Source organism: Papilio machaon, chromosome 7 (genome assembly GCF_912999745.1).
Source record: "Papilio machaon chromosome 7, ilPapMach1.1, whole genome shotgun sequence".
Taxonomy (NCBI): Eukaryota; Metazoa; Arthropoda; class Insecta; order Lepidoptera; family Papilionidae; genus Papilio; species Papilio machaon.
The window spans coordinates 8,585,666-8,613,409 of NC_059992.1; the positions used below are offsets into that span (position 1 = coordinate 8,585,666).

The window sequence follows — 27,744 nt, forward strand, 5'->3', positions numbered from 1 at the left end:
TAAACCATGTGTTAAACAGGATTTATGTAAGGCAATTGATTATCACGAGAACGATTTGAATGTGGTCATACGTTTGGGTGAAGCCTTGGACCAAGTAAGATTTATAAAAAAGAAGATTTTACAATTTGATTTCTGCACTGTACAAGTTAAAATAATTTTCAGTAGTTTCTAATATCACCGAAATTAATCTATTTTAGACTCTAACTCAAGGGAATATGAGAATTTCGAAGTTCATCTGTTCTATGACCTTTATTACTTTTTTATTGTAACGGTTTTTACTAACTACAAGTGGTTTTGGTTCTTATTAGAACTTTGGTATACTACAAATAATCTTATAGTGGCATTATATACTAATTGTAGTTGTCGTAGGATAGTTTAAAAGGAATTCCAATAAAAATTTACGTATAACTATATTAATAATAATAAATTTAATATTTTCTTACAGGCTATTCTAGCTAATCTTAAAAAGACAGAAAATGACGTTGATAAATTAACTGATGAGTTCAGTGATCTAATCGAAAATTGTAATGACACTAGAATTACAATGAATCTCCAACAAATGACCTCGCGTTTCCAATCCGTGCATTCCACGGCTAAAGAACTCGTAAAGAAATGTCAGCAGGCAGTAAATGATCACACCGCATACCAGGATAAGTATAACCAATGCACCGATTGGATTAAGACCGCTCAATTGAAGTTTGAAGAGTGCCAGAAGAACTTGTCAAATACTCCTGATGGAATCAACGCGAAACGAGAAAGTCTAAATGAGTTACTAAGCCAACAACGAAACGCAACACTTTTAGTAAACAACACAGTTGAGCTCGGAGAAAAGTTATATCCTTCGACGTCACCAGAGGGAAAAGAGTTAATAGAACAACAATTACAAGACATCCAACAGGCAATAGACAACTTATTCGAAAATATTAGTAAGGCTGAAAGAAACTTGGACTCCGAACTCAGTAAGTGGTCATCGTTTGAAGACAATTTGAAAACAGTTCAGCAGTGGCTGACACTCGCTGAAAAGAATCTTCCTAAAGACATTGAATTAAAGGCAACATTGGATGAAAAACGTAATCAATTAAATGTATATAGAAATTACCTGCAAGACGCAATTGCCCACCAACAAGACATTACCGATTTAGAGAGTCGAGCTCAAAACTTGCCTGATGTTACTAAAGATATTTCAAAAGAAATTAATCAACTTAAACAAAGACATGAAGCTATATTAGCAAGAGCGAAATCATTCGTTGAACAATACGAAGCTATTGTTAATAACCATCAACAATATACTAAAGCGGTCATGGATCTACAGGAATGGGTAGAAGCAACGCATAATACTGCTCAATTATGGGGAGATGTGAATTTAGAAAGAGTGGCTTTAAGCAGTAACTGTGAAAAGTTGAAATCCTTGCAACTTAATTTACCGGAAGAAAAGAATCGTATCGACAAGATACGTTCGTTAGGAGAGAATGTTTTACCTGGCACTATAAGCAGTGGACAAGCTAACATCAGAAATCAAATTGACGCTTCTCACCAAGAATGGGAGGGATTGGTTTCTTTCATCAATAAAACAATTGAAGGTTTGGAAAACAAGATTCAGCAATGGAATGAATATGAAAATATGAAGGATCAATGTTTGGCTTGGATTAGAAATACGGATAATCAAATACATGCAGTTGACCTCAAAGCAACATTAGGAGAAAAACAAGACCAATATAAGCAATTCCTGGAACTTCAAGGAGAGGTTCGTGCAAAAGAACTTGAAATTGATAACATTACAGAAAAAGCGCAGCATCTTTATACTGGAATGCTAGGTCCGCGAGGATCGCAAATATCTGACCTTACTGTAAAATACCAAACATTATCTCAAAAAGTAAAAGATTTAACCAACAGATGGCAGCAATATGTAAAGACACATCAAGAGTTCACTAGCAATGTCGCGGAGTGTTCTCAATGGATCGAAGAGTTCAGAGATAAGCTAGATTTTTGTGCAGATTTAAGTTCGGCCACGCAAGATGACTTGGAAACAAAACTAGTCCTTATTCAAAATCTATTGTTATCGAAAGATGAAGGATTTACTAAGGTGCAATCATTGGTAGAGCTAGCACAGAACGTAATGGCTAATACCGCACCTCCTGGACACGAAGCCATAAATAACGCCTTGGTTACGCTACAGGAACAGTGGTCAGCGTTATTATCGAGAATGATTGAGACTAAAAATATATTAAATGACTCTGTTACAAAATGGGCTGGATTTTTGGAGCAAATTCAGTTTGTCGATAAGAGTAACGCTTGGCTTGAAAGTATGTTGTCAGAGTTAACGCCATTCGAAAGTTCGATGTCAGATAAACGAGCTCAACTTGAGAAACTTAAGGAAGTCGAGGAAAAAGCACGGTGCGATCGTCTAGACGTTGATACAATGAAGGCTAAGGCTGCTGAAATGATCGCGAGTGGTCAACAAAATCAAACTGCTACCAGGGCTCAAGAGGCTCTTAACAAGTTTGATTCTCTTTATGATAAAATCAAAAAACTACTTTCAGACCGTGAGGAACAATACAAAGACCATCGTTTATACAAAGAGGCGCACGATGAACTTATTCAGTGGTTGGGTAGAGCTAGAGAAAAAGTTCCATCCTTAAAATCAAAACCGCTGAGTGATAAGTTAGCCATCGAGAATGCCGTAACACCGTTAGATGCGTTAATTAATAAGCAAGCTCAAGGAGAACTATTATTAGAACACTTGCAGCATACTGGTGAAGTAGTCTTAGCTAGTACATCGCCTGAAGGACAGACGGTAATTAAAAATGAAATGAAAGCTCTTAAAGAAAGCTTCGACGACCTCTTTAACGAAATCAAGCAACAAAAGACTCAATTGGAAAATACCATAAGTCAGTGGCGAGAGTATAAAGATGAGTACGAAAGGCTTTCCGACTGGTTGCAACAAAAGGAAATTCTTATTAAAAATCATAAAGTAGCTCTACTTGGAACGGCAAAGGAAAAGGGAGGTCAAGTCAATGAAGTTAAAGAAATTGTTGATCAGCTGCATAAGGGCAAGGTTGATATCGAAAAATTCAATTCCTCAGCGGCCGGCCTATTATCTTCACATCTCGACACGTACGTTAATAACCAGTTACGTCATCTCAATTCGAGATATCAAGTTCTTATCAACATGGCTAATGATGTTCTGAAAAAAGTAGAAACTAACTATGAGCAGCACCAAACGTATGACGATAACTATGTAAAGACGAAGAAATGGATCGACGACGCTTGGGAAATCACACGTAGCGGTAGTGAAGCTGGAAGCAATAGTAGCAAAGAGGCCTTACAAAAACGTCTGGAACAAATCGAAGATCTTTTGAAGCGTCGCGAGGAAGGCCAGAATCTCGTTCACGCTACTATCAATAGCGGAGAAAAAGTTTTAAGAAATACTCGATCAGACGGTAAGGACAAGATAAACACGGAACTTAAAGAATTACAAAGCGAGTGGGACCGTCTGGTGAAGAAAATGACAACAGCAAAGGTTCATCTTGAGACTGCCTTGCTACAATGGGCGGATTATAGCTCTAGTTATTCTCAGTTGCAGCAGTGGATTTCCGACAGAGAGGCAAAACTACAAGAAGTATGCGAACAAAAGGTCGCCAAGTCTAAAAAGGGGCAGGATCGTGTAGCCGGTCTTACCACCGGTCTAAGCCTCGGTGAAAGAAAAGCAACACTCCGTCAAACAAACAATATTGTACAAGATATTGTTTCCTTTGAACCAATGATACAGTCTGTAACTTCCAAGGCTTCAGAGTTGATGCAGCAAGCTCCGGCGTCTGAAATTACTAGCAAATACGAGACCCTGACAAAACAGGCTAAAGATTTATATGAAAAACAGAAGGAGACAGTGGAACAACATCAAGCATTTATTGACGCCGGTACAGACTTTGTCCAATGGATAAGAGCCGCCAAGGAAAGACTAGGAAAGTGTTCCGATGCAACCGGAGATAAAGAATCTTTGAGCAGCAAAATATCACAGCTTAAAGTGTTAGAAAGTGAACTTCCCGATGGCCAAAAGAAACTACAAAAGGCCCTCGAGCTTGGTGAAATTTCTTGCGGTCTAGCGGACGAGGACGACCGCGAGGAGATCGAGGAAGAAGTGGCTCTCTTACAAGAAGAGTTCGATACCTATGTGTAAGTATAATTTGTATATTTGTATTAGTGGTAGAAGTATGTAGATGGAGAACCTCCTCCACTGCCATGTAGAGTAAATGGTCATTTCCCTCAAATACGAATATTCTCCGTCAAAATTATTTACCAAACATATGCTACTTATAATATTACTAAATTCTTAAATCGAATCGAAGTTAAATAATTGTGTCACTGTCTATCCACAGAGAGCAATTAAACAACACGAAGGCCCTAATAGAGGGAGGTATCGTCAAGTGGACAGAATACGAAGAACAATACAAGGAAGCCTTGGACTGGTTGTCGAAGACTGAGAAACTCGTACAATCTTTCAACAAGCTGCAGAACAACTTAGAACAAAAGAAAGTCGTTCTTGAAGAGTTCCAGGTACAAATTGAAAATTGTATATTTCATTTTATTTATTTAAAACCTATCTATGCTGATTATAAATGCTTATGACTTTTGTAGGGTCACCTTCAAACACTATTCGACTGGCAAGCGGAGTTGGACAAACTGAACATGAGAGCGCAGACTCTGCTGGAGACGTGCGCTGACACGAGGATCTCTAATGGAATCACTCAGCTCACCACCAAGTACAACGCCTTGCTCTCACTTGCGAAGGAGGTGATGAAGAGACTAGAGCTGCATTACCAGGTCAGTTTTCAGTAACAGAGATTCCAACAACTCTAACACTTGATTAGAAATCGTCGTAAACTTTTGTATAATATACTTTTTTATTTGCAGGAACATCAACAACATAACGCTCTGTATGGTGAATGTCAAGACTGGTTAGACAGGACTCGAGAGAAGCTCAACCAGTGCGCCGATATACCCAACAATCTCCAAGAAGTCAACAATAAGCTGAACACGATCAAACTTCTGCGCCAATCATTGGAGCAGGGCCAGAACAAGCTGAGGTATCTTCTAGAACTGAAGGAGAAGGTGATAATGAACACTGAGCAAGCTGGCGCCGCCAAGATCCAAGAAGATACGGATAATTTGAAACAAGAATTCGATAAACTGATCGCTGATCTGCAAGATGTGAGGAACAAGTTGACCAGCAGAGCTTCGCAGTTTGATGATATTTCCAAAGTATGTGGCTTAAAAAAATCTTTATTGTAATACTGCTTCCTTAATGATAATTTCTTTTAAATTTGATTTCATTTTTGTTCTAGATTCACAAACTCCTCGTCGAATGGCTTGACGATATTGATCAGAAAATCCAATCAGATGACTCTCTTCTCAATGACCTGTCAGAAAAGAAGGCCAAATTAGAAAAGTTTAGGACCTTCAATCGAGACATTGACTCGCACAAAGATTTGGTCAACAAACTCAATGAAAAGCTTCAAGAAGATGTTTCACTTAAATCCAAAGATATTGAAGATAGTCTGCATAGATATGGAGATATAAAGAAGACTGTTAGTGAAGTGATTGGCGTAAGTATTTGTTCTATTAAGTTCTGATGACAATACAATTTTTTATATTCATTGTCGTTGTAAATCCAAGATAGCCACCGCCACAAATTGGCGGGTGACATATTTTTGCTTACAAAATTATGTCATCCACGATTTTGTGACAGGGACCTAGATTTTAGTGCACTATATTATTATAAAACCTGGTAAAATCTAAATCAAAACATAACGTAAGGATTGACTTGAAAATATTTTTTAATGTTAAATTTTACGTTTATAAAAGTTTTTTTTTCTTTTATTTTCGTTCAGAAACTGGAAGACTACGTAAATACGCACATACAATACAAGGAATCTTACGACAATTTCTATGATTGGATACGTAACTGCAAAATTGAAATACAACAGTGCTCCGATTCACACGGAGAGAAGAAAGAAGTACAGGAAAAACTTAAGAATGTCAACAAAATTATCAAATCTCTGCCCAAAGGAGAGGCCTTACTCAAAAAAGCTATTCAACTTAGTGAAGCTGTGTTAGAGACAACGGGCAATGAAGGTAAAGACAATATAAATCAAGAAATAAAGCAATTAAAGATCGAATGGGAGAATTTACAACATATATGCAAAGATACGAAGAAGCTTCTGGAGAAATGTCTCTCCGCTTGGTCAGACTTCTTGGAAACATCAGAGAAGATGACCACCTGGGTGAAAGACTTCGGTGGTAAATTGACCTCTGTTCAAAAGGTCGATAAAATCACACCCGAATATTTGGATAAGTGTCGCGTAAGTATTACACTTCCCTTGTATGTTGTTTTATTGTTACGAAATTAACTTTCCGAATTCTTATCATTGTAGGATTTACTCGCTCAAGCGCTGGCTAACAAACACGTATTAGAAGAACTGAACGACAGATGTGAAAATCTCATGGAGCTCAGCGCTTGCGCTTGGGTTCGAGATAAGACAGTCAATCTGCAAACCGAATACACTTCTCTACTTACCAAGATTCAGAGCCTAGTTTCTAATGGCGAAAAGAATTTATCCGATCACACTGAATTTATCAAAGCTAAGAATGAACTGCAACAATGGTTGGAAACGGCTCACGGCACCGTGCAGGATTCTATTGGAGTCGGCGATATTGAAACTACTAAAGATAAACTGGAAACAGTCAAGCTGGTCAGTAACAGAATGACAGAGGGCCACCATCTCTTGGTGGTTTTGCAGGAAGCGTTTAAAAAAGCACTCAATAATACGCCACCCGAGGAGCAGGACGGTTTACGTAACGACGTGCAAGTTCTACAGGAAAGCTGGGATCAGCTGAAGATCGACCTGAACTCTATCACTGCTCAGCTCAAAGCAGCAATCGGCAAATGGGAAGACTTCGAGGAATCAAAGAACAAGTTCAATCAATGGATCAGTACCACTGAACAGAACCTCGATAAAGTGGCGCCGACCGGCGGAGAACTGGGCGAGATGAAGACCTTGCTCGAGAAGTACAAGCACATCGAGGACGAAATCGACAACAAGAAACCAGAACTGGACAGACTCAAAGAGGAGGCGGCCGAACTCAGCGGATGGGCGAAGAAACCCGCGGTCAAGGAATCCGTCACCGAAATAGAGAAGAAGTGTAACGCTCTAAGAGCCAAGTGCGCCGCGAAGAAAGTGGAGCTGGAGAACGAAATCAAGGACTACAACCAGTACCACCAGTCGCTGCAGGACACGGAGAAGTGGCTCCTGCAGGTGTCGTTCCAGCTGATGGCGCACAACTCGCTGTACATCGCCAACAGGGAGCAGACGGAGGAGCAGCTGGCCCAGCACGCGGTGCTGCTCGACGATATACAGAAGTATCGCACCACACTCGACGACCTGGAAGGCAAAGGTCGCGCACAGATCGAGCGCTACGAAGCGACCACTCCCGCGATACGCGATACCGTCGGCAAGCAACTGAAGAACGTCAACGACAGCCACAAGAGCTTGTTGGCGACCGCGCTTCAGATCGAGAGACGACTGAGGGAAGGTCTCGCCAAGTTCAAGGAGTACGAGGATACGTTGGAGAGCATCCTGAACAACCTGGACGAGTGCGAGCCCGCCATCACCGAGCTGGATGTGCCCGTCGATGGTCTCACGCACGGACGAGATCTGCTCGACAAAGCCAGGGTAAGTAGAAAATATACGTTAATCTCACATTGTCGGGTATTTTGGTCAAGAACCAAGCTACCGGTAGAAGAACTGATATTTTATTGTACAGAACATCTTACTTTTATACTTTTATCTTACTAATGTTATAAATGCCAATGTTTAGATGGATGGATGGATGGATGTTCGTTTTAAGATATCTCCGAAACGGCTCGATGGATATAGTAGATAGTATATAGATAGAACATTGTCTGGAGGAACACATAATCTATCTATTATCCCGGAAATATTTAGGGTTCATGTGAGATACGTTTAATTTACACAATTACTCGATAACTGCAATCGTAATGTCCGGAACTACTGGACCGATTTTAGCGGGATTGTCACTGAATGTTGTGTCCGGGAATATTGTAGGCAACTTTATTTTGCTATTTTAAATTCTGCGCCGACAAAGTATAAAACGGGAATGTTTGTGCGTGTCAGGGTCTGCACAATCGTCTGCAGACGGAGAAGGCGCGTCTATCAGCTGCAGTGGCAGCGTGCAGTGCGGCCGCAGCCTCCGTATCTCGGCCAGCCTCTCCCGCTGACAGCGCGCCACTGCCCGTGCCCCCGCGAGAGCTGCACGTGCGCGCTCGACTCGAAGACCTCATTGACCAGGTACTGAACACAGCAGCAAGGGTACTCGACACAGACATGCTGCGAGAGACTGATGTATGACGTTTAACGCGACTAGACTAGTTTCAGGCCAATCTCTTACCAAGAAATTAGTTTCGTAGCTTTTCTATTCTGATTTCTTTTCTTTTTGATTTAAAAATACCTGTTACTTTTAACTTATTTACAATATTTGGAATTTTTTTTATATTTTCTACGGGCGATGTTTTTGGGTGCGTTTTTTTTTCATGTTTTGGGTGTTAGGAAAGATCCCCTTTCGAAAGCATGGAGTGTTGTGAGCAGTGTTTGTTTTCAATGTTTTTTGATGTTGGGTTTTTCTAAAGATTAATTACAAATGTTTTTTTAAGTGAAGCAGGACACGCATTAGTTAGTTAAATATATATTTAGATGAACAAATCTTAACTAATTGAAATATCTTGCTGTTTATAAAGCTTTGAGTTTGCCAGGTCCGAAAAAGAACAGAACCAACGAGTTAGCATAATCTGTGAAGTAAGAATATGTCATATATTTGTAAAAAAAATAGTCATATGATGTGGGTAGATAGTATGTCGTAGTTAGTAACGAAATGTACAGGCGTAGACGTTGGCAATGTGTTTTTTTGCACCTGGTATCAATCGATATTGTCAGATTTTAAAACTTGTTGGGAACACTTACAATCTGCTTTGAATTAAAAAAAACAATACTGACACGAGCCAATTTTATACTTAATCTTGATGTTGAGTAAAGTTTTCAGAGCATATTAATAATTAAAAAAAAAAAAACATATTTAAAAGTAAATAAAAATATAAATTGGCTCTATTCAGTTGAATGTTTGAACAAGCAGGGACTGATGCATAAGGCGAGTCCACACCTTGGCATTTGTTTGTACACGTGCACTTGTGTGAACCGCACATTATTTTCACTTTCAATACACGTTGATTACATTATGTGGGCCAGAAAGTTATTTTTATACTGTCAAAAGAAAATATTTACATTGAAATGACTGGCTTTAGCCAAGTTGATTTGAGTGCCTTTACGCACTCTTTACGTGACCATAGAAATAACTATGTGCTAATTACTGTACATTACAATCGTAATATATAAAATTTCTTTTAAATTGCCTATTTTGATTTAAGTGTAAATTGAACCTACAATATACAATTGTTGAAACCTAAGGCGAGACATCACTTACATCATGATCTTTTTTCTGTCCCACATAAATACATAACATTGCAATACTAACCCGCACGGTGTTGAGCATGATGTCTGTTCGTAGCAACATATGAGTGAGGTGACCGCGCCGAGGGTCGATGTCTTGCTTAAGAGCCTCGAATCACCAGAGTTCAGCGAGAAAATGAACTTGTTGCAAATGAAGGTAAGGCTTCAGCACGCTATTCACATGTATAGGAGATTGTGATGAAGGATAGAGATGTACAGGATAGGATTCAAACGTCGCCATTTCTCAGGAGATTCACACAGAACAACTTTAGGTATCAATGAGACCTGAGAATCGAGTCATCCCTGTGCGTTTTCTTTCACAGACAGTTGTTTAACCTAGCCATTATTTGTGCGAAGAGCTAAAATAATAGACGAATCTTCAATACTTGATATTGGCACTTGATATTGGCTTATCAAATACCTTGTTGTATAAATTTAAAAAGGTTTACTTTATTAAAACATTTTTCAGTTAATGTTATTCTAGTAAGTAAAACGCAATATGCACTCGATAAAGCTTACTGCACTCTATAATAAAACACTGTACATATTCTGTGTCAACACAATAATAAACCACGACGCTATACACTTGATAATTATCAAGATTATAATCTTGATATTTACGATACACTTTTGAATAGGTACAAAGTCATCTGGAAACTTTGGGAGATGCGGTCCATGGTATGGAAGAAGCTATGAAGCAAGTACTCGAGATCCAGGACTGGATTAACACACACAAGGCCCTCGCCCACGACTGGTTGTCCAACCCTTCAAAACTGCGGCCTGAAGCGGCCAAGAATGATATGGCCGCTATGAGCGACGCCTTGGCATCACTCGCAGAAAAGAGAAACAGATTGCTCACTGAAATACCCACGGAAGGTAAATCTTTGTAGTCTTATTTTCTAGTAAAATAGTGTAAAATTTCAGTCTCCTTAGAACAAGTACGAATAAATTACCTTTGGCTATTTGGAGGCACTTATTATAAACGCTTTGTTCATTCCTAACATTTATATTTGAAAAATCCTTTGCCAATTAAAGTTTAATGTAATATGCTACTCCCGGAGACATGAACTTAACCAAATTATAGCCAGATATTATCGAAGACTATAAATCTTATGTAAGTCATTTAAATGTTGCTAAGGTAATATTTAATTTGGCAAGTTTCCAGTAAGATGTTCAGACACGAACTTTGTATTAAACCTGTCCGGATATTTCTGTGCGCAATGATCATAAGACTGAGAATTTATACGACTTAAGTATTTATAAAATTAGTAGGTCACTTGTATGTTTAAAGTTTATTTAATATGCCCACAATATGTTACAATGTATTTTTCTTTAGGTTTAGAAGATGAAATCAACCTTGAAGAAGAACTGGACAACCTTGAAAAGACGATTCTCCAAGCAATTGAGAGAGAAAAGTCCAACCAAGGTATAATCGATGACTTCCGTCACAAATGTCAAGAGATCCACGATTGGTTCGATGCTGTACTTAAGAAGATGTGCCTCGCTGACAAAGGATCTGGTCTCCCATGTCCTCAGAAGCTCAGCGCTTTGAAAGAATTGTCCAATGAGTTTGGACAAGCGGGCAAAGATAAAGTTGACAACATCAAGGGTGTAGGCTCACAAGTTATAAACATTGTGAGTAACTTGGAGTCACAGCAAGTGGAAGAACAAGTAAGTATAAAATAATATGTTAAATTTGAATATTCGCAACTTACATTAAACGCTTTCTTGCATAACATTATCCAATTTGTAGTATTTTTATAACTAACTAATTCACTTGTTTCAGATGAAGTCAGTAGAGAGGAGATACAATGACATAGCTAAACGAATCCAACGCAAACTTCAGATGCTCGAAATCACCTACAAAGCCATTGACGGTACAAAGAGTGAGGTCAACGCTCAAAATGAGTGGCTTCAAAAAGAAATTGATAATGTTCTTCATCCGGAGCCACTCGGCTACGAAAGTAAATCAGTAAAAGAAAGACAAAAGAAGATTGCCAATCTTCTAAAAGAAACCGATGGCAAGAAAACAGTGATTGATTCTTTAGAGAAGAAGGTCAGCAACATACAATCTGAACTTGAACCATCTGAACAAATGCAATTGGAATCTGAATTATCCGAATTGGCTTCGAAACAGAAACAACTTGCCTCACTAATAAAACAAGAAATCGAAAGATTGAGTGGATGCGGTGAAATCAGAAAGAAGTTAGAAAATGACATTGAAAAGGCAAAGAATTGGCTTAAATCTAAATTAGCTGATATCAAAAAGCTTGGTGGTCCAGTACCATTAGAAGTTGGAAAGGTAGAAAAAGAAATTGCCGTTCACAAGAAACATCAAAGTGAATTGTCAGATTTCCACAATGATACTCTTTCTGAGGTTATTCGCCAAGGAAATGCTGTGTCGAAAGACTGTTCCCCTGAAGATCGTACGAAACTGCAAGCTATCTTAGAAGGACTAAACAAACAATATACATCGGCTAAAGTAGACATTGATAAAAAGCTTGCAGCATTGAATAAACTTTTGCAAGGCAGAAATGAATTCGAAAGTGATGTAGCGAAATGTCAGAGTTGGCTAAACGAGGCAGAAGTTGCCGCCACTCCCGAACTTCGTACAACCAGTCTGCAACTCTTAGAAGAACAGCTTGCTAAGTTTGAAAAGCTTAGCAAAGAAGCTGAAGACGTGGAGAAAAATATTACCAAAATCAAGGATAAATCTAAGGATATTATGGAAACATTATCAGACTCAAATAAATTACAACTTAAAGAACAAGTAAACGTCCTCTCTGATAAATTCGCTAGAATCAACGCTATCATAAATGACAAGAAGAACATTCTAGTTAAGCACATCAAGGAATACAAAGACGCAGCAGCCAAGATCGCTGCAGCTCTGGAATTCTTGAACGAAATTCAAAACAAACTTAAAGCTCTTAACAAACCCATTGGCAGCAAAGTTGAGGATGTCCAACCCGTTATCCAGGCTTACGAATCCATTCTCGCTGACCTGAAAAAGAATAAAGCTATGCTTAATGAATTACAAGGAGGAAACCTTCACGACCTTCAAGATATTCTAACGCAACAGGATGACCTGGTCACTACGATCGAAGATCAAATCTCTAGACTTAAACAACTTCTGCTTCTACGTGAACAGTTCTTTGCCCTTGTAAAAGAAATTGAGGAATTCATCACTAAGTACACCGATGTGACAGCCGAAATCGAAAGGTCTAACGATACTCTGGAAGACAAAATTAAACGTTACGATGATATTATTGTAAAGATTCAAGGGTGCGAAGCTCTGCTAGCTACTGCCACAGACAAAGGTCAGCAGATTGCAGCTGAAGGTACTGTAATTGATAGAAACAACATCACTGAACTTTTGCAGTCACTAAAGCAACAACTCTTAACATTACGAAGACTTGTAGAATCAAAGAGACAGGAACACGAGAGGGCTGCTGCCGAGCATAAGAAACTTGCAGCAGATCTGTCTGAAATTTTACAATGGCTGCACGACAACGAAGCTGTGGTACATTCACGTCCGCTTCTGAACAGAGACGTCGCTAGTGTTGATAAGAAGCTAGTCGAGCACGCTGCCTTAGCAAAGAACGTACAAACTTATTTGGATAAATTTACAAAGATCTCGGACATTATAAAGAATGACGATGGCGTGCCGGGATCCCTCCTCGAAATGGTATCAGAGGGCAACTCCTTAAAGACATCTCTTCCTGAGGAATTAGCAAACAGGGAGAAACATCTCAAAGACAACAAGAAATACAGACAGCAGTACATACAAATGGTCGAGAAATTAAATATTTGGGTAAACGAAGCCGGAATAAGATTGGACATGGGCAAAAACGGCACGGACTTTGAGAATATCGAATCCGACCTGGAAGAGCATAAATCTTTCTTTAACACATCGGAACCAGAAATGAAAGATCTGGTCGGAAAGAAGATGCAAGATATCGTCGACAAGATCTGGCCATCACTGACTGCTTCCGAGCAAGAGGAATTATCGAAGGACCATCAGAAGCACAACCAACTGCTTAAGAACACGTTGAACTCGGCCAAGTCGCGGCAGGCTCAGCTGGAACAGGATTTGGAGATCTGGAAGGACTTCTGCCAGCTGGTGGAGAAGATCAAGTCTATTCTGGACAAGAACGACATCGAAGACGAGCCGATCACCACTGTGGATGCCCTGCGTTTATACCTGGAGAAGCTCAACCATGCCAAGAACGATCTAGAGGTAAGTCTTTTATCTTATTGTATACTAATTTTACAGCAATTACAATAAAACTGTACAACTGGCTATAAAACGTTATAAAAAAGCATTTGTAATTAACGCTATCCATTGTCATAGCGTCTGGTGTTGCTTTTTCTTCTACGATTGACCGTTCAATTGTTATTTGCAGTTTATTTTGAATATTAACTACGTAATTATAATTTTAAATGACTACATTGAATTACAAATACAAAACAAATTTCGTACATATTTTTGTAAAAAATTAACCTCAATCCCAAGTCCTAATATCGTACCTAATACGAACTGGCTTTTGCCCGCGACTTCGTACGTGCGAAATTAAAAAAAAAACTTAATAAGTAGCCTATTTGTTCTTCCAGAGTATGTTCCATATCTGTGCTAAATTTCATCGAAATCCGATAAGACGTTTTGGAGATACCTGACAACAAACATCGATCCATCCAAACTTTCGTATTTATAATATTGGTACGATATAAATCAGGTTTAAATAAAAACCAAATATTAATGTTTTCAATGACTAATTATCATTATGTAGAAATTATAATATTTTTTGTAATCGTAGTTTTTAAATATCTCGGTAAGAGTCTAAATTATTTCGTTTCTATGAATTGTTTATTATTTTTACCTTAAAAAGAATTTTTTTTTCTGCATTTTAATTACTTATTTATGTCCCTTGTATTCTACATTATTTTTCTCCCTAAATAAATAGATTTTGTCACTTATTTCCAAGTTCAAAATTTCAAAATTTAACATTTCTAATTTTTTAAACAAAATCTTCATGGTTTTGTTTACTATAGATATTAGTAATATCTTGAGTGTATCCCGGAGATAATTTGCAAATACATATCTATGTATAAAGTCCACTCGTGGGCGAGGGAATGGCGCCTACCCATCGCCGCTCGTTGCCCAGCAATCGTCCATTTTGTTCATTTCGCCCGCTTTCTATTCACAAGGGTTATTGATCCCTTCGCGTTAGTTTTACCAAAATGTAGGATAAAATTAGGATATTCTGAATTCTGAATTTAATGTAAAATTGATTATAATTATTTATATGCTTATGTCGGCTTCAAAACTAATAACTAAAGTTATAGATAAGTTACTGATTACTGTTATAATATAGAACCTTTTTTCAATGAAAAAAACATTTAAGGGTGTCGATGGTTAGATCTATAAAATGTATTTCTATCTTACTAATATTATAAATAGCTTTTACCCGCAACTCCGTCCGCGCGGAATAAAAAAAATGCACACAAGATAAAAAAGTTCCTATGTCCGTCTCCTAGTTCTAAGCTACCACCCAATCAATTTGTAGCTAAATTAGTTCGACCGATCTCGAGTTATAAATAGTGTAACTAACACGACTTTCTTTTATATATATAGATGCGAATGTTTGGATGGATTGATGGATGTTTCTTTGAAGGTATCTCCGGAACGGCTCAACGGATCTTGATGAAATTTGGCATAGATGTAGATCGTTTGGAAGAACATATAGGCTACTTATTATGTTTTTTTTTTAATTCCGCGCGGACGGAGTCGCGGGTGACAGCTATTACTTTTATAAAGAGAAAAGATTTCTTTGATTGTTTGCATTGAATGGTCTCCGAAAGTACTGAACCGATCTGAAAAAATCCTTGGGATGCTAAACTATCTCCGGATGATATAGGCTATGTTTATTGTTATATTGTTTTTAATTCCGTTTTTCAGTCGCGAGCAACTGCTATTGTCAATAGATTCTACGTTTTAGGTGAATTTAGTGCACTTATAATAAGGCTAAATTAGAACTATTCATTTCCATAAGATTCAACGAATGAATCTAACAGTTGTTGTTTTTTTGTGCTTAATATAATTCCGTCCCTTTTATAAAGCTGGCCACCCTACACTTTGACCTATTGTTGTCTGTTTAAGGCGATATCGAGTTTCCGTTTTAATTTAGTTTCTACAGCATTAAATTGCAATTTCTAAACCATAAATGTACCTCCTTTAGATGTTTAAAATTGTTTTTAAACTTAGACATTTACAATACTTATTTAAAAGTACATAACAAGTAAGAAAAACATGAAAATCGAGATAAAGCGTTTGTATTTATCTCTTTTATTTGCGTTTGTAAAACATATTTTCATCTCTTACATTATCATTGAAAAAAAAAATGATTCAACATTAGTTTTTGTACGGAAGTTTAGATAGTGGAAACGGACAGTACAGCAGGGACATCAATTTATAATCTAGCTTTTGCCTGCGACATCGTTTGCCTAATTAAAAAAAACGGTGAAAAATAACTCATAATATGTTACTCGAGATTATGTAATACTAGCTTTTACCCGCGACTCCGTCCGCGCGGAATAAAGAATAGAAAACAGGGTAAAAATTATCCTATGTCCGTTTCCTGGTTCTAAGCTACCTGCCCACCAATTTTCAGTCAAATCGATTCAGCCGTTCTTGAGTTATAAAAAGTGTAACTAACACGACTTTCTTTTATATATATAAAGATATCTGTGCCAAATTTCAATAACGTGTCAACGTGTCAATAATCTATATAGTCAAACTAAATTATGAGTTACTAGCGCCCCCTGTCAACGTCAAAAAATGCCGAAAGTTCCTTTTTGTACTGTGGCTGTCATGTCATTTTTTATTTTGTGTCATATTCTATTTGTATTTTTATATATATTCTGAAAGAACCAACTGCGATAGCAGCGCCTCTCATCGGTTAAAATATCCTTGTTGTAGTTGACACTATAATGAGTAGGAAATAAACGTTCTCGACTACATTTGTACAGTACTGGAAACAGTTTTAACTCGGCTATCGGATCAATGAGAGAGAAAGCGCGTTCCTAGTTCTATATATAAAACACTATTATTATTACTTTCTATCGTTGTGACTGCGGCAGACAGACATCTACACAGATTATACCCAAGTAGAGTTGGTAATTTTATGTTATTTTTAAACATGAACAGTAAAGTTAGCTTATATTCTACCTTTGTTTAAATAACTAACTATTCGTCACGTTTTAAATGAATCAAAATCAGGTGACTTTAAACTCAAACACGCGGACCAAAGCAGGGGAAATATAATTTACTAGCTTTTGCACGTGACTTTTTTCGAGCTGGATTTAAAAAAAAAACTTTGTAGCCTATGCGTTTGTCCAGACTACGTTCTACATATATGCCAAATTCCATCGAAATAAAATTAATCGTAATACAAAAAAACGTAACGGAATGTATTGCGAAATACATCTTTGAAATATATTTTTCAATTCTAACTTAACTTTACCTTTTAATAATAGTTTAATTAAAGATTTATATATTTATTGACATTGAATTTGTAAGGTTTTGTTTGCAAATTAAATTACAGAATATATTTATTCTGCTACTTGCGGTCGTATTCCGCAGTTGTATCCGATATCTTACGACGTGATCGGAAACATGAAACTGTTTGATATAAAAATAAATACAGAAGTTATATACTATATACATGTATTGTGTGAGGAAGGACCATAGTCGTAATACATTGTGAAACCTTGTATGACTAAGAAATAAGCACCCGGTGGACGGTCACATTTTTGACTGTGACTTACCATGGGTTACTGAGACCAAAAACTCCAGTTAAAAGACATTTATATCTATTTTTATTCTGGTATGTTTTATACAGAGATTTTTGTCTCAAGAAACCCACGGCAAGAGCGTAAAACAAATAATAGAACAAAAAATTGATCGTTTGATGTATTTTTTAAAGGTAAAATTGATAAGGAATAATTTAATGTAAAAGATAATATTATTATTGTAAAAGTTTTCATTCGAACAAAGTAAAAATTACGAGTAATTCCACCGGTGAGCACTAGTCCGCGAAACAATCAACAGTTGCGTGTCCCCTTAAGGATGATGTCATGCCGCCGAGTCAAGGCCCCACTGCCAGTCAGTCCGCATTCGAACACAGCAATGAAAACCGTACGAAGCGAAATTAACTATTATCGTATCGTTTTCATACATAAGTGCAGTATCCACGTGCCAACTTAAATTTCATTTAATTCTCTTCTAAATTATAATTTTTTTTTTTTAAATTGTTGTCATAAATAAATAAACATTCCGCGAAAAAGGAAGGTGAGTGATACACCGGCAAGCGAAATAATTTAGCATTTATTTAGTAATAGTTTAAATACTTTGTTTTTAAATTTAATTTGATGTAGTTGTTATTTGTGTTTAATTTCTGTATTTATTTTTGTTGTGAAATAAGATCATTTTACATTTATTAAAGCGTTTTGATAATGTTTAAAGCGTTTAAAGATAACATTTAGAATATCAGTTTTGTATGATAAAACAAATTGTTTATTTTATAATTTGACATCCTTATCTATATATAGTGTAACCATCTAGAGTTCAATAAGGTTGAAAACCAAAATATAATAGAGTAATTTTAAATGTTTCTATTGTAACCATATTCCGCCGCAAAACAACCGTAAAAGATTACATGTTTGAATCTTGATTTTTTTCAACTATTTTTATTTTTTCCTAACTAATTCATTGCTTAATTTAAATTAAAAACTAATCACTTTGCTCGTAAAATATTAATCGTATCGAAATAAATAAAATACGGTTCAAGTTGCTTGCAATCTTTCACCTATATTTTGTATTCACCTGCTGCAATTGACTCGGTACTTAATTTAAGAAATACAAGAACGAAATCTGATACATTTTAAACAATGAATACTTAACAATCTATTGTTTGATGGACAAAGTAATGTACCGGTTACCATTTCCATTGATGAAACAACTGTTCAAAAACATAATGTTATCACAGTTTTTACAATCGGAATGAAAGGGACGACACGATGTTTTTGTAGTTCAAATTTATTGTAACTTTATAAGGTTACAGTTTATAAATAGCCACCATTGTGAGAGCTAATGTAAAGGCCAGAAAAAAAAATAAATAAAAAAATTAATACTAAGACTCGAAAAGATTTGTTCCGATAGAAATCACGAAACATCACAAATATGGGCTAAAATCACGTGTATTTATTGACACGTGATTTTAACGTCATATTGATGTTGTAAGTTTGATTAATAAAATAATAATATTTTAAAATTTTCGATATTATTTTGTACCAAAAAATACACGTGATGTACATACAGTATAGTTGGTTAAAATAAAACGAAACTAAAGGATTTTTTTTAATTCAAACATAATGTTATTTTTGATTATTTAATCTCTGTTTATTTGGAAAGAGTATGTGAGAAATAACAATAATTTTTACAAATTTTTCACCATTACAAGTAAACAAAAATGTGTATTTTAAACGCTTTAAAATCAGTTTACATCATTCAGTTAAATTAATCTTAGTTTAAATACGATATCTCACAATGTGAAAGTTAGTTATTGTTACAAATGCATCGTCATTACCGTAATGACTTTTAGAAAGTATTTTCGAACCATTTTTTAAAAGCATTTAACGGAGAAATTCTGTTTTTGTTGATGTCACCTGAATTTGCACTTTGCACTGTAACGTTGATTGACTTTAAAAAGCAATTGAATTGGTGCTAATAAAATCAACAATGTGCAAATTGCACAAGGAATATTTGCACGCAATCATGAATGAATTATTTCCTGTGAATATGTTTTATGAATAACCTCCTTGTTTTTGAAGCCGGCTAAAAATTTTGTCAGAGTTGGATCCATGTAAGAGTTTTTAAAATTTCCTTGCTGTTTTTCTAACAAATTTTGTAAATAATTCATATGTATTATATAATTAAATGTTTATTTCTTTACTTCAATTGTCGAAACTTAAATTTTTGATAACATTTTTGGTGTTGGCCGTGACTTTACGAATTAGCGAAATTCTTTGCTTCTGCGTCATCTTAACAACCTTAATCAAGGAAATACACGTTGACTGCGTCTAAGTGACTAAATTGACTTATCATTTATCAACATTCTTACCACCTAGTAGGTTATAACAGCGTTAAGTTTGTTAGTTTTTATGTCTACTACTTATTATTATAAGATGCAAACTTTATGCCGAATCGTAGCTAGAAAACATGCTTCGCAAAAGGTGAGATGAACGTCACCGCATCGCATTTAGCCGGTATGAAATTGTGGTGTACATACGTCTTGTGCGAAATTGCGAGCCGTCATAAAGTTTGAATGGCACTGTACATTTTACAGTCGTAAACATTAGTGCAAGCCAGTAAGCATCGAACGCCGTCGAAACGAGGCCCGACTAAAAATATACTCAATGAGGTAACGCCGTACGTCAAGGTCATGATTCAATGTCGGATGTTGGACGTACTAAGTTTAAGTTTTCCTCCGCCTATTGATAACTAGTACACATTGTGTAGTTAACTCATTATTTACAAAACTAACAGTAGTTTTTTTTTAATATCAATTATAATTTGAAACTACCGATTTATTTTACTTGTGCTTGATAAGTTAGGTTAGGTTCTTTGGTTGTTTTTGATCATAAAATGTGTCTGATGTAATTAGAATCACTCGGTTTGTGTGTGTGCAATCGTTTTGAATTAGTTTAATTTGTATGTCATGAAAGTTTAAACAATTTAACATTCCTAGATCTAGTAATTTAAGTTTCGTTTAGAGATTTTCTCTATCGATGTTATCCAGACATCGCAAAAAATGGTTATTAAGTATTATAGAGAAAGCTAGGAGCAAGCTCTAAGAAAGGAAAGCCTGTCTAGTTTCTAGAGTCTTGTAATGTACTGAATTTAAGTGTGCAAAATTTCACCTCCAGTGCGTTGTTATCAGCTTATCATGGCAGTCATCGTGCGCTTGATAACATTGTAAACAGTTGTCGCAATGCAAGACCGCTCTTGATTGCGGTTTGGTATTAAAAACATATTGTACTTAATGCGTTTATAGGCGCCAGTATACAGTTTTATGTTTATAAGTGTTCACATTTCATAATGTATATAAGTTTTCTTGAAGTTTAGTGTAATTTCGTTAATGTTAAATTTCATTAACTTTGTCGAATTCAATACGTGTGAGTGTAGTAAATATAGCCATAATTCTGCTGTTTGCACTTAGTCTGACTAATGTTGATAATATTGTATGTGTTTGTGTACAGAACCAGCAGCCACTGCTGGAGGTGGTGCGCGAGAGGGCGCGCGAGCTGAGCGGCGGCGCGGACGCGGCCAGCGGCGAGCGGGTCGACCACAAGACCAGGGACCTCGCCGACCGGTGGAATCTCGCCTGCGAAGGTATACACATAACTACAGGAAAAGAAACAATGTCAAAGAAAGATAGAATTATTCGGGACCTATTATAATCAAATCAAACGTTATGGCGATTCATAGTAGGCTATGAATGCTTGTTTGCATTGTTGAGTGCCTGGTATTTTGTGCAGTCTGTCGTCCTTTATTTCCAAGCCGCGACAAATGGAAGTCTGTAATCTTTGTCTACCTCGGTGTGAGTTGTGTAGTTGTATTGGAGTTTTAAGGTACATTTCCTTCCCACTAGGTTTAGCGAAGCGTGCAGCAACAGCAGACAGTCAGCTGCAGCGCTGGACGCAGCTGCTGGACACTCAGAGGAGTCTCGCTGCAGCTGTTACCGCGGCTTCAGACCGCCTGCGACAGCTGGACGCTAGCCCCAGCACCCGTCGACGCGCGCTCGACACCCGACATGCTTTGCAGGTTTGTTGAACTAATGAGAGACTGCAGTGTACATTTAGAATGATAAGCCTGTACTTAGGGTCTTTTTCGCAGTCTCAGTGACCAATTGATATACTTTGTGCTGCGGATGTTTCTCGTTAGGCAATAAGAAAGATATTCGAGATTTCGTAAAAGAAAAAAAAAAACATCCTGTGCAGAAGTTACTTGTCATCTGTTTTCAGAATTGGTAAATGGAAAAAGATATAAAGAGTCTTATGAGAGTAAAGACTGGTATTTGGCATATCCACTTCATTATTCTGTAATTTTTTGTACCCAATGTTTTTAAATTAATCTAAAGTTCTTTGTAATGTTAATTTTTATCTCAATCCTTAATAAAACAAATTAGAACCATTTGCTCGAAGTAGGTCTATTGTAAAGGTATGCAAAAGTTTTGAAATAGTCTAGAATACAGAGCGCTAACCGATCAATATATCGGCTCCGTGCGCGGCCGGCGAACGGGACCTTTAAAGGAAAGTTCTAGACAGGTTTTGAATGAACTCACAAGCCTTGTACAGCTCGTAATATGTGCCAACTATGTTCCCAGGTTAATATAACAATTCTAACTCAGATTGTTCTTTCCAAAATATACCATTTTAAAATGTTCACTGCGAATTTATTTTAAAAATAAACTTTACAATCTTACTCGCATATTGTTAGTTATTTTGTTTTCGATATGAGCTGTCCCTTTTTGCCAGTTTCCGACCCTTCGCAGTATCGCTTCCGATACGGGAAGTTGACACGATAGTATTTTATTTCAAGGTATTTGTGTCCAAACTCTGTTAGTTAAAATATGTACAAGATGAAATGTTATACAGGAGCTGCAAGCGGACGTATCAAGTCTTGAAGAGAGTCGTGACGATCTCCTGGAGCACGCAGACTTTGTGCTGAACATCCTCAGACCGCACTCGAAGCAGGCCGCAGAAGACACTGAGAAATCTGTCAAGGAGACCGCGGAAGCTTATGAGAAGTGAGTTTGTGTGGCAATTTGTGTGACTTTAGTTTTGTATTTTTATAAGTCTAGTTAGACTCATCTTTTGAAATAATTTCTAAACGTATAATGCTAAGGCAGAGATTCACAAACTTTATTTTTAATCCACTTTGAACTTTTTATTGGTTTCGCTGAACTTATTGCTGTAATTTCTTTTTCAATTTGTTTATCAACTTTATTTCCATCTATCGTTTTCTATGTGCACGAGGCATCTGAATTTTGAGAATCACTGCTAGAGCATATTTTAAAATGTTTTTTTATTTAGCTAATAAGGTAAGTATTCATATAGTTTTTTTTTTAATTCTGGGAGCGCAAACCTTCTTACTATCGGTAAAGTAAGTGAAATCTATTTGCACAAAATGAAAACTTTATAACGTAATCAAATAGCTTTGAAAGATTCGAGCGTCGGTAAACAATCGAGTAAAGGCCGTGTTTAAATTGTACGAGATGTACGTTTCTATTTTTATTATTTTTCCACTCAATAGATTTGATAAAATTTGAATTTTAGTATTTATTAGTTGATTATAATGTTCAAATACAATTATTATTATAGAAGTTTAAGAATTATCACGCAAAGTTCTTCGTTTTTAATTTGTACTAGAAATGTTGTTTGAAGTTTTTCATAACCTATAAATTTTTGACAACCTTCTTAAATGTAGCTGTCCATTAAAAAAAACGTAAAATATGTTTAAATAAGTAAAAGAATTGTAGATAAAAAAAAACTCCGATTTAGAAATCAACAACTAACGGAAAAATTTCTAAGCTTTTTTGTATAACAGAAACAGTTAGCAAAGATTATATTGCATTCACAGACTTTAATACGTTTTTTTATCTGTACAAATAAATTAATTACATAATAATATGAATACGATTAACCAATTATTAAGATTTTAGTCTGTCTCTCTGTTTGCAAGGCCGCGTTTGTTCCTGGTAATCTCCGGAACGGATGAACCGATTATGACGGGACTTTGACGGGAAGGTGGCTGATGGACGCAGGAATATTTTAGGCTATTTTTTTACTGACGAAGTCACGGGTGACCGCTAGTTTTTTTAACAAATTTAAAGTCCGGAAACGTCAAAGTTAAACAGTTGGCAAAACATCAACTATGTAACGCAGTTCTACTGTTTTACATAATGTCTATTTCACGAATTTAACTGCCATTTTAATTGTAAAGCAATAAGGTTTATTTTAGCTTGATTTTGATTCTATGCCATCAGTTACATGTGGCGTCAATCTTTCTGGTATTTTGTTGGCACAAAACAATATTTTTGTATATTGGTAAAAAGATATAGTATTGTTGCTACATCCGGAAAGAATTTTTTTAGATAAATCTTGGCATGGACTTGTTGAAAATTTGTTGACATGTTACGACAAAGTAATATGCTTGTGGATGCATTAATGTAGTCAAGCTATGTCTACGGTAAGCTAGTATTTTAACATTCTGCAGCTATATTTCTACCAAATAATATTCCAAAAACTTAACCTTATTCCCCGAATAGCCTTTCGTGTAGGTATCTCATGAATACCAAAGGGAATACCATTTTGGGAATTTCTGTTTCAAAGAATGATCTTTAAAGTCTTGGTAAACAATCTGTATTTTTATTGCATTGTTGACAATGCAGTAAGTTGTGCATGCGTCGCGTGCGTGGTAAACAGTATTTAGTTCTGAGCCACTGCTCTCAGATGTTTACGCTAACGAGAGTATCTGCGACTCGCCGCGGTAAATATAGACCACCTGAATCATACGCACAAAAAATAATTATAGATTGCAATACGGTTGTGTGACCCATTTATTTCGTAACGGTCTAATCTACTATGAGTTAGTGATATAAATTTTATATTATTATCTTTAAAAAAACAATATACAGTTGTTTCAGCAGTGGAAATTCACGTTATAAATCCACAACAATTCGTAGCACAAAATTTGGCTAGACCATTCGTTTTATAAAGTAATTCGACAATACTGTTGCAGTCAGTCTGCGCCGCATTGCAGCTTCCAAACAAACATTATGTCGACCAGACATACACTTAAGTTCTACAGACGACGTAGTAAGGCGGTCAATTTAACTGATATAAATTAAACCTTAGAGCCTTTGCAATAAGGTGCATTATGATTTAGTAATTGTCTGTTGTACTTTGCACAGTGTCATTGTTGTTGTAATTTCAATTTTACGCATTTGAAATAAGTTGCTATTTTATTTGAAAATTACTCTGTTGTCAATCTTCTGTGGACATTTATGTACACGGTCAAGGTCGAGTGGTCATCGTCTTTTAAACTACAATGAACATACGTGATTAGAAAAACAAAAATTGAATATACAAGTTGACAGTAATATCCTCATCTACTATAAAAATAAAAACTATGTTAAGTAGATATATCGATTTTTATTATATACAAGCTGTCGCCCGCGATTCAGTCCGCGTGGAATTTAAAAAAAACGTAATTAATAGCCTATGTATTCTTCTAGACTGTGTTCTACATGTATACCAAATTCCATCGAGATCTATGCAACCGTTCTGGAGATACCTTGTAACAAACATCCATCCATCGATCTAAATATCATTTATTAATAAAAGATTTGGTCTAATCAAATAGAACGGCACACATGTTAGAAATATTCAGTAGTGGCTGGATTATAAAGGGTTGGCTCCTGGCTCCCCTTGCGTTGTGTTTTTATTTTCGTCTTGAGACCTTCGAATTTTCTAGAAGCTTTGACGTCATCACACGACAATTTTTAAACTATTATGTCATCATATGTCTCATTATTTTATAAGATAATTCTGTTGAGGTGATGTCATGCCCTCAAGTTGACGTGCTTCGAATTTTTATAATCACATGACCTTATTTCTTAAGTGTTAAGGTTGAAAATACAGTTGTCGATATTATTTTTGCAAGACACGTGATTCCTATTCCTGCTTCTGTAAGGACGGAGTACTTTAGTGTTGGGTGATTTTATTTTTGTGGCCATGATCGCACGGACGATTTGTTCGATGCCTTGTAATTTTATGGCCACACGAGCTATTTGTGTTGCAATTGTTCCCATTAATTTTACTCTCAGCTATCGTGTTACTTGACTTAATTAATTATTATTGCAGCAAAGGCAAATGAATTAAATAAAAAATATTTTATTATTACTTTTTTGTTAGAATCTTGATGTAAAAAAAATCAATTCCTGCCTATGACACATTTGTTCCTAAGTACACTTTTTGCACAACAGCACCCTGTTTTAACGTTCAAATTTTATAGTGATGTGCCATTTCCATTTTAGAACATGTCGATTAATTATAATTGTCCTGGAAAATTTTCATTATAGAAATCATTTTGTAATTTACAAACTGACTTTATATATTAAAAATATTACAGATAATGCAAACATAAAGTATTCAAAAGTATAATAAGTAAATATAATTTATACAACAAAAAAACATCCTGTATATTGAGTTGAGGTAATAGACGGAAACAAGGGGAAGGGAATGAATTTTAAATACTTTTCAAATATGTTACGAGGAAGAGGGTTCTCGATTATAGGGTTGTTACTCTCGACTACATGTTAAAAAAAATCTATCGACTTTCCAACTTATATAGATTGGTTTACTAAAATATTCAGAGCACATTGACTTAAAATTTTTACTTGATTTCTCTAATTTTATAGTAAACTTTGATAATATCTTCATAATCTTTTCATTTTTATTTACTTATATTAATAACTTAAATTGCTCATACCTTAAAGTGTATGGCTATAAAAGTAAGCGTTTAAAAAATAAAACAATATTTTAAAGTAATAGAATATATCGATAGAAAAATATAAAAAAAGTCTGGCGGTACATCCCTAATATTGCAATGTCTCCCCACGAAATACTCCAGGGACAAACCCAATCGTAACTATTTTTCCGCCCTCTCGCAATCGATAGTGAAAATATAAACAAAACACACAAATATCGAATGATTCACCCTGACTTTAATCCCGTCCAGTACTAACTACATATACTCAGTCCCACATAATTGTACCTAATTGAATAACTTGATTATAGTCCTCTTAGCACAGACTATCCTGTTAATGTAAAACGTTTCATAATAACATGAATGTATTCGTAATGTCAGACTTGGTTACTTCAATATTTTCTATTTTTTGTATTGTTCAGTACTCGATATTTCCTTATTCAAACATGTTCCCTGCATATTTGTGACGGTCCTCTTGAAGTAACCATACATTTAGTGACAAAAATCGCTATAGATTGATACGAAGACATATATGTAGTTAGGAAGTAGACATAAGACTAAGTTTATTGCGAATTATTTTGCCCCTCACATTATAAAAGATAAATACATTCCGTCCGTCTCGCGCTAAACTGGAATGCCATACGTCGCGTCATAATACACGCTAAAAAACGTGCTCCCCTGCTATCATAGGGCTTACTTTCAATCGATCCTACTTCCAGACGATGTGGGAGAGTCCGTGCAATCGTTACGCATTCGAACCGACTACACGGTGCCATGTACCGACCGGCCCGCGCATGCGCGCTGCGCAGTTAATGGGTCACGGCCCCGCAGCGCGGCTCGACTGCACAGACATATTGAGAACTTACACCGTGTTAGCGAAACGCGCTTCGCAGCGAGGAGCCTCTCGCCGGGAATGCAATGTGCAGTAAAATCATAAACGTTTCGGCAAACACGCTCGCCAGCCGCCGGTCGCGTCGTAGGACCGGTCCCGGCGTCGGCCGTTAAGGGAACATCTTTCGCGAAGTTTGCTAGTGCGAAGCTCGTGTTACGAAGTTGTTTTGGATAATTGTTCCGGCATACACCATCTCGCATCGACGATTTCGGATAAGAAAGGTGCGGTTTGGTGCTAAATTTGGCAACGTCGTATGTAATGTTTACGTCGCCCACACCGCGCGGCGCCGGCCGGCTTGCGGCGCACGGCGCATGCCCTTTCGTTGCGCAATACGCAATCTCAAATTCGATGACTGTGTTGGAAATGTCACGTCGGTGCCTTGCGCTCGCAACGTAAACACGGCCTGCAATAGAAAAACTTGCGCTCTGATGTCATCGTGCAAACATAATAGTTTCGAATATAAAATTAGCCGCGTCGGGGCGGGCGAGGCGGCGGTTCATTGAGCGACGGGCGAGCGACGCGAGCGGAGCGCCGCAGGCCACCGGCGACCGAGCACGAGGTGCGACCTTGCACGTCACCCGGCGCGGCGCGCGGCTGCGTCACGCCGCGCGCGGATTATTTTCGTCGCCTTTTGGCAGCTTCCTCTCGGCGTGCTCTCCCAGAAG

The 27,744-nt window shown here is 36.7% G+C and overlaps 1 protein-coding gene across 7 annotated transcripts in view; it reads left to right on the forward strand.

Annotated features, from left to right (window-relative positions):
• The window catches only part of LOC106719414 (nesprin-1), a 133,427-nt gene that overhangs the window by 59,497 nt on the left and 46,186 nt on the right, over positions 1-27,744 (forward strand). For 5 of the 7 annotated variants that reach the window (XM_045678643.1, XM_045678647.1, XM_045678642.1 and 2 more), the window contains 16 exons: positions 20-94; positions 446-4,173; positions 4,377-4,554; positions 4,636-4,821; positions 4,912-5,259; positions 5,343-5,603; positions 5,889-6,359; positions 6,432-7,730; positions 8,193-8,366; positions 9,637-9,735; positions 10,217-10,454; positions 10,915-11,249; positions 11,365-13,815; positions 20,895-21,027; positions 21,287-21,459; positions 22,293-22,444. In XM_045678643.1, the coding sequence (XP_045534599.1) occupies positions 20-94; positions 446-4,173; positions 4,377-4,554; positions 4,636-4,821; positions 4,912-5,259; positions 5,343-5,603; positions 5,889-6,359; positions 6,432-7,730; positions 8,193-8,366; positions 9,637-9,735; positions 10,217-10,454; positions 10,915-11,249; positions 11,365-13,815; positions 20,895-21,027; positions 21,287-21,459; positions 22,293-22,444 (10,301 nt within the window). The remainder of the gene's footprint in view (positions 1-19; positions 95-445; positions 4,174-4,376; positions 4,555-4,635; positions 4,822-4,911; positions 5,260-5,342; positions 5,604-5,888; positions 6,360-6,431; positions 7,731-8,192; positions 8,367-9,636; positions 9,736-10,216; positions 10,455-10,914; positions 11,250-11,364; positions 13,816-20,894; positions 21,028-21,286; positions 21,460-22,292; positions 22,445-27,744) is intronic. The other 2 variants (XM_045678645.1, XM_045678644.1) reach the window with 2 other exon arrangements.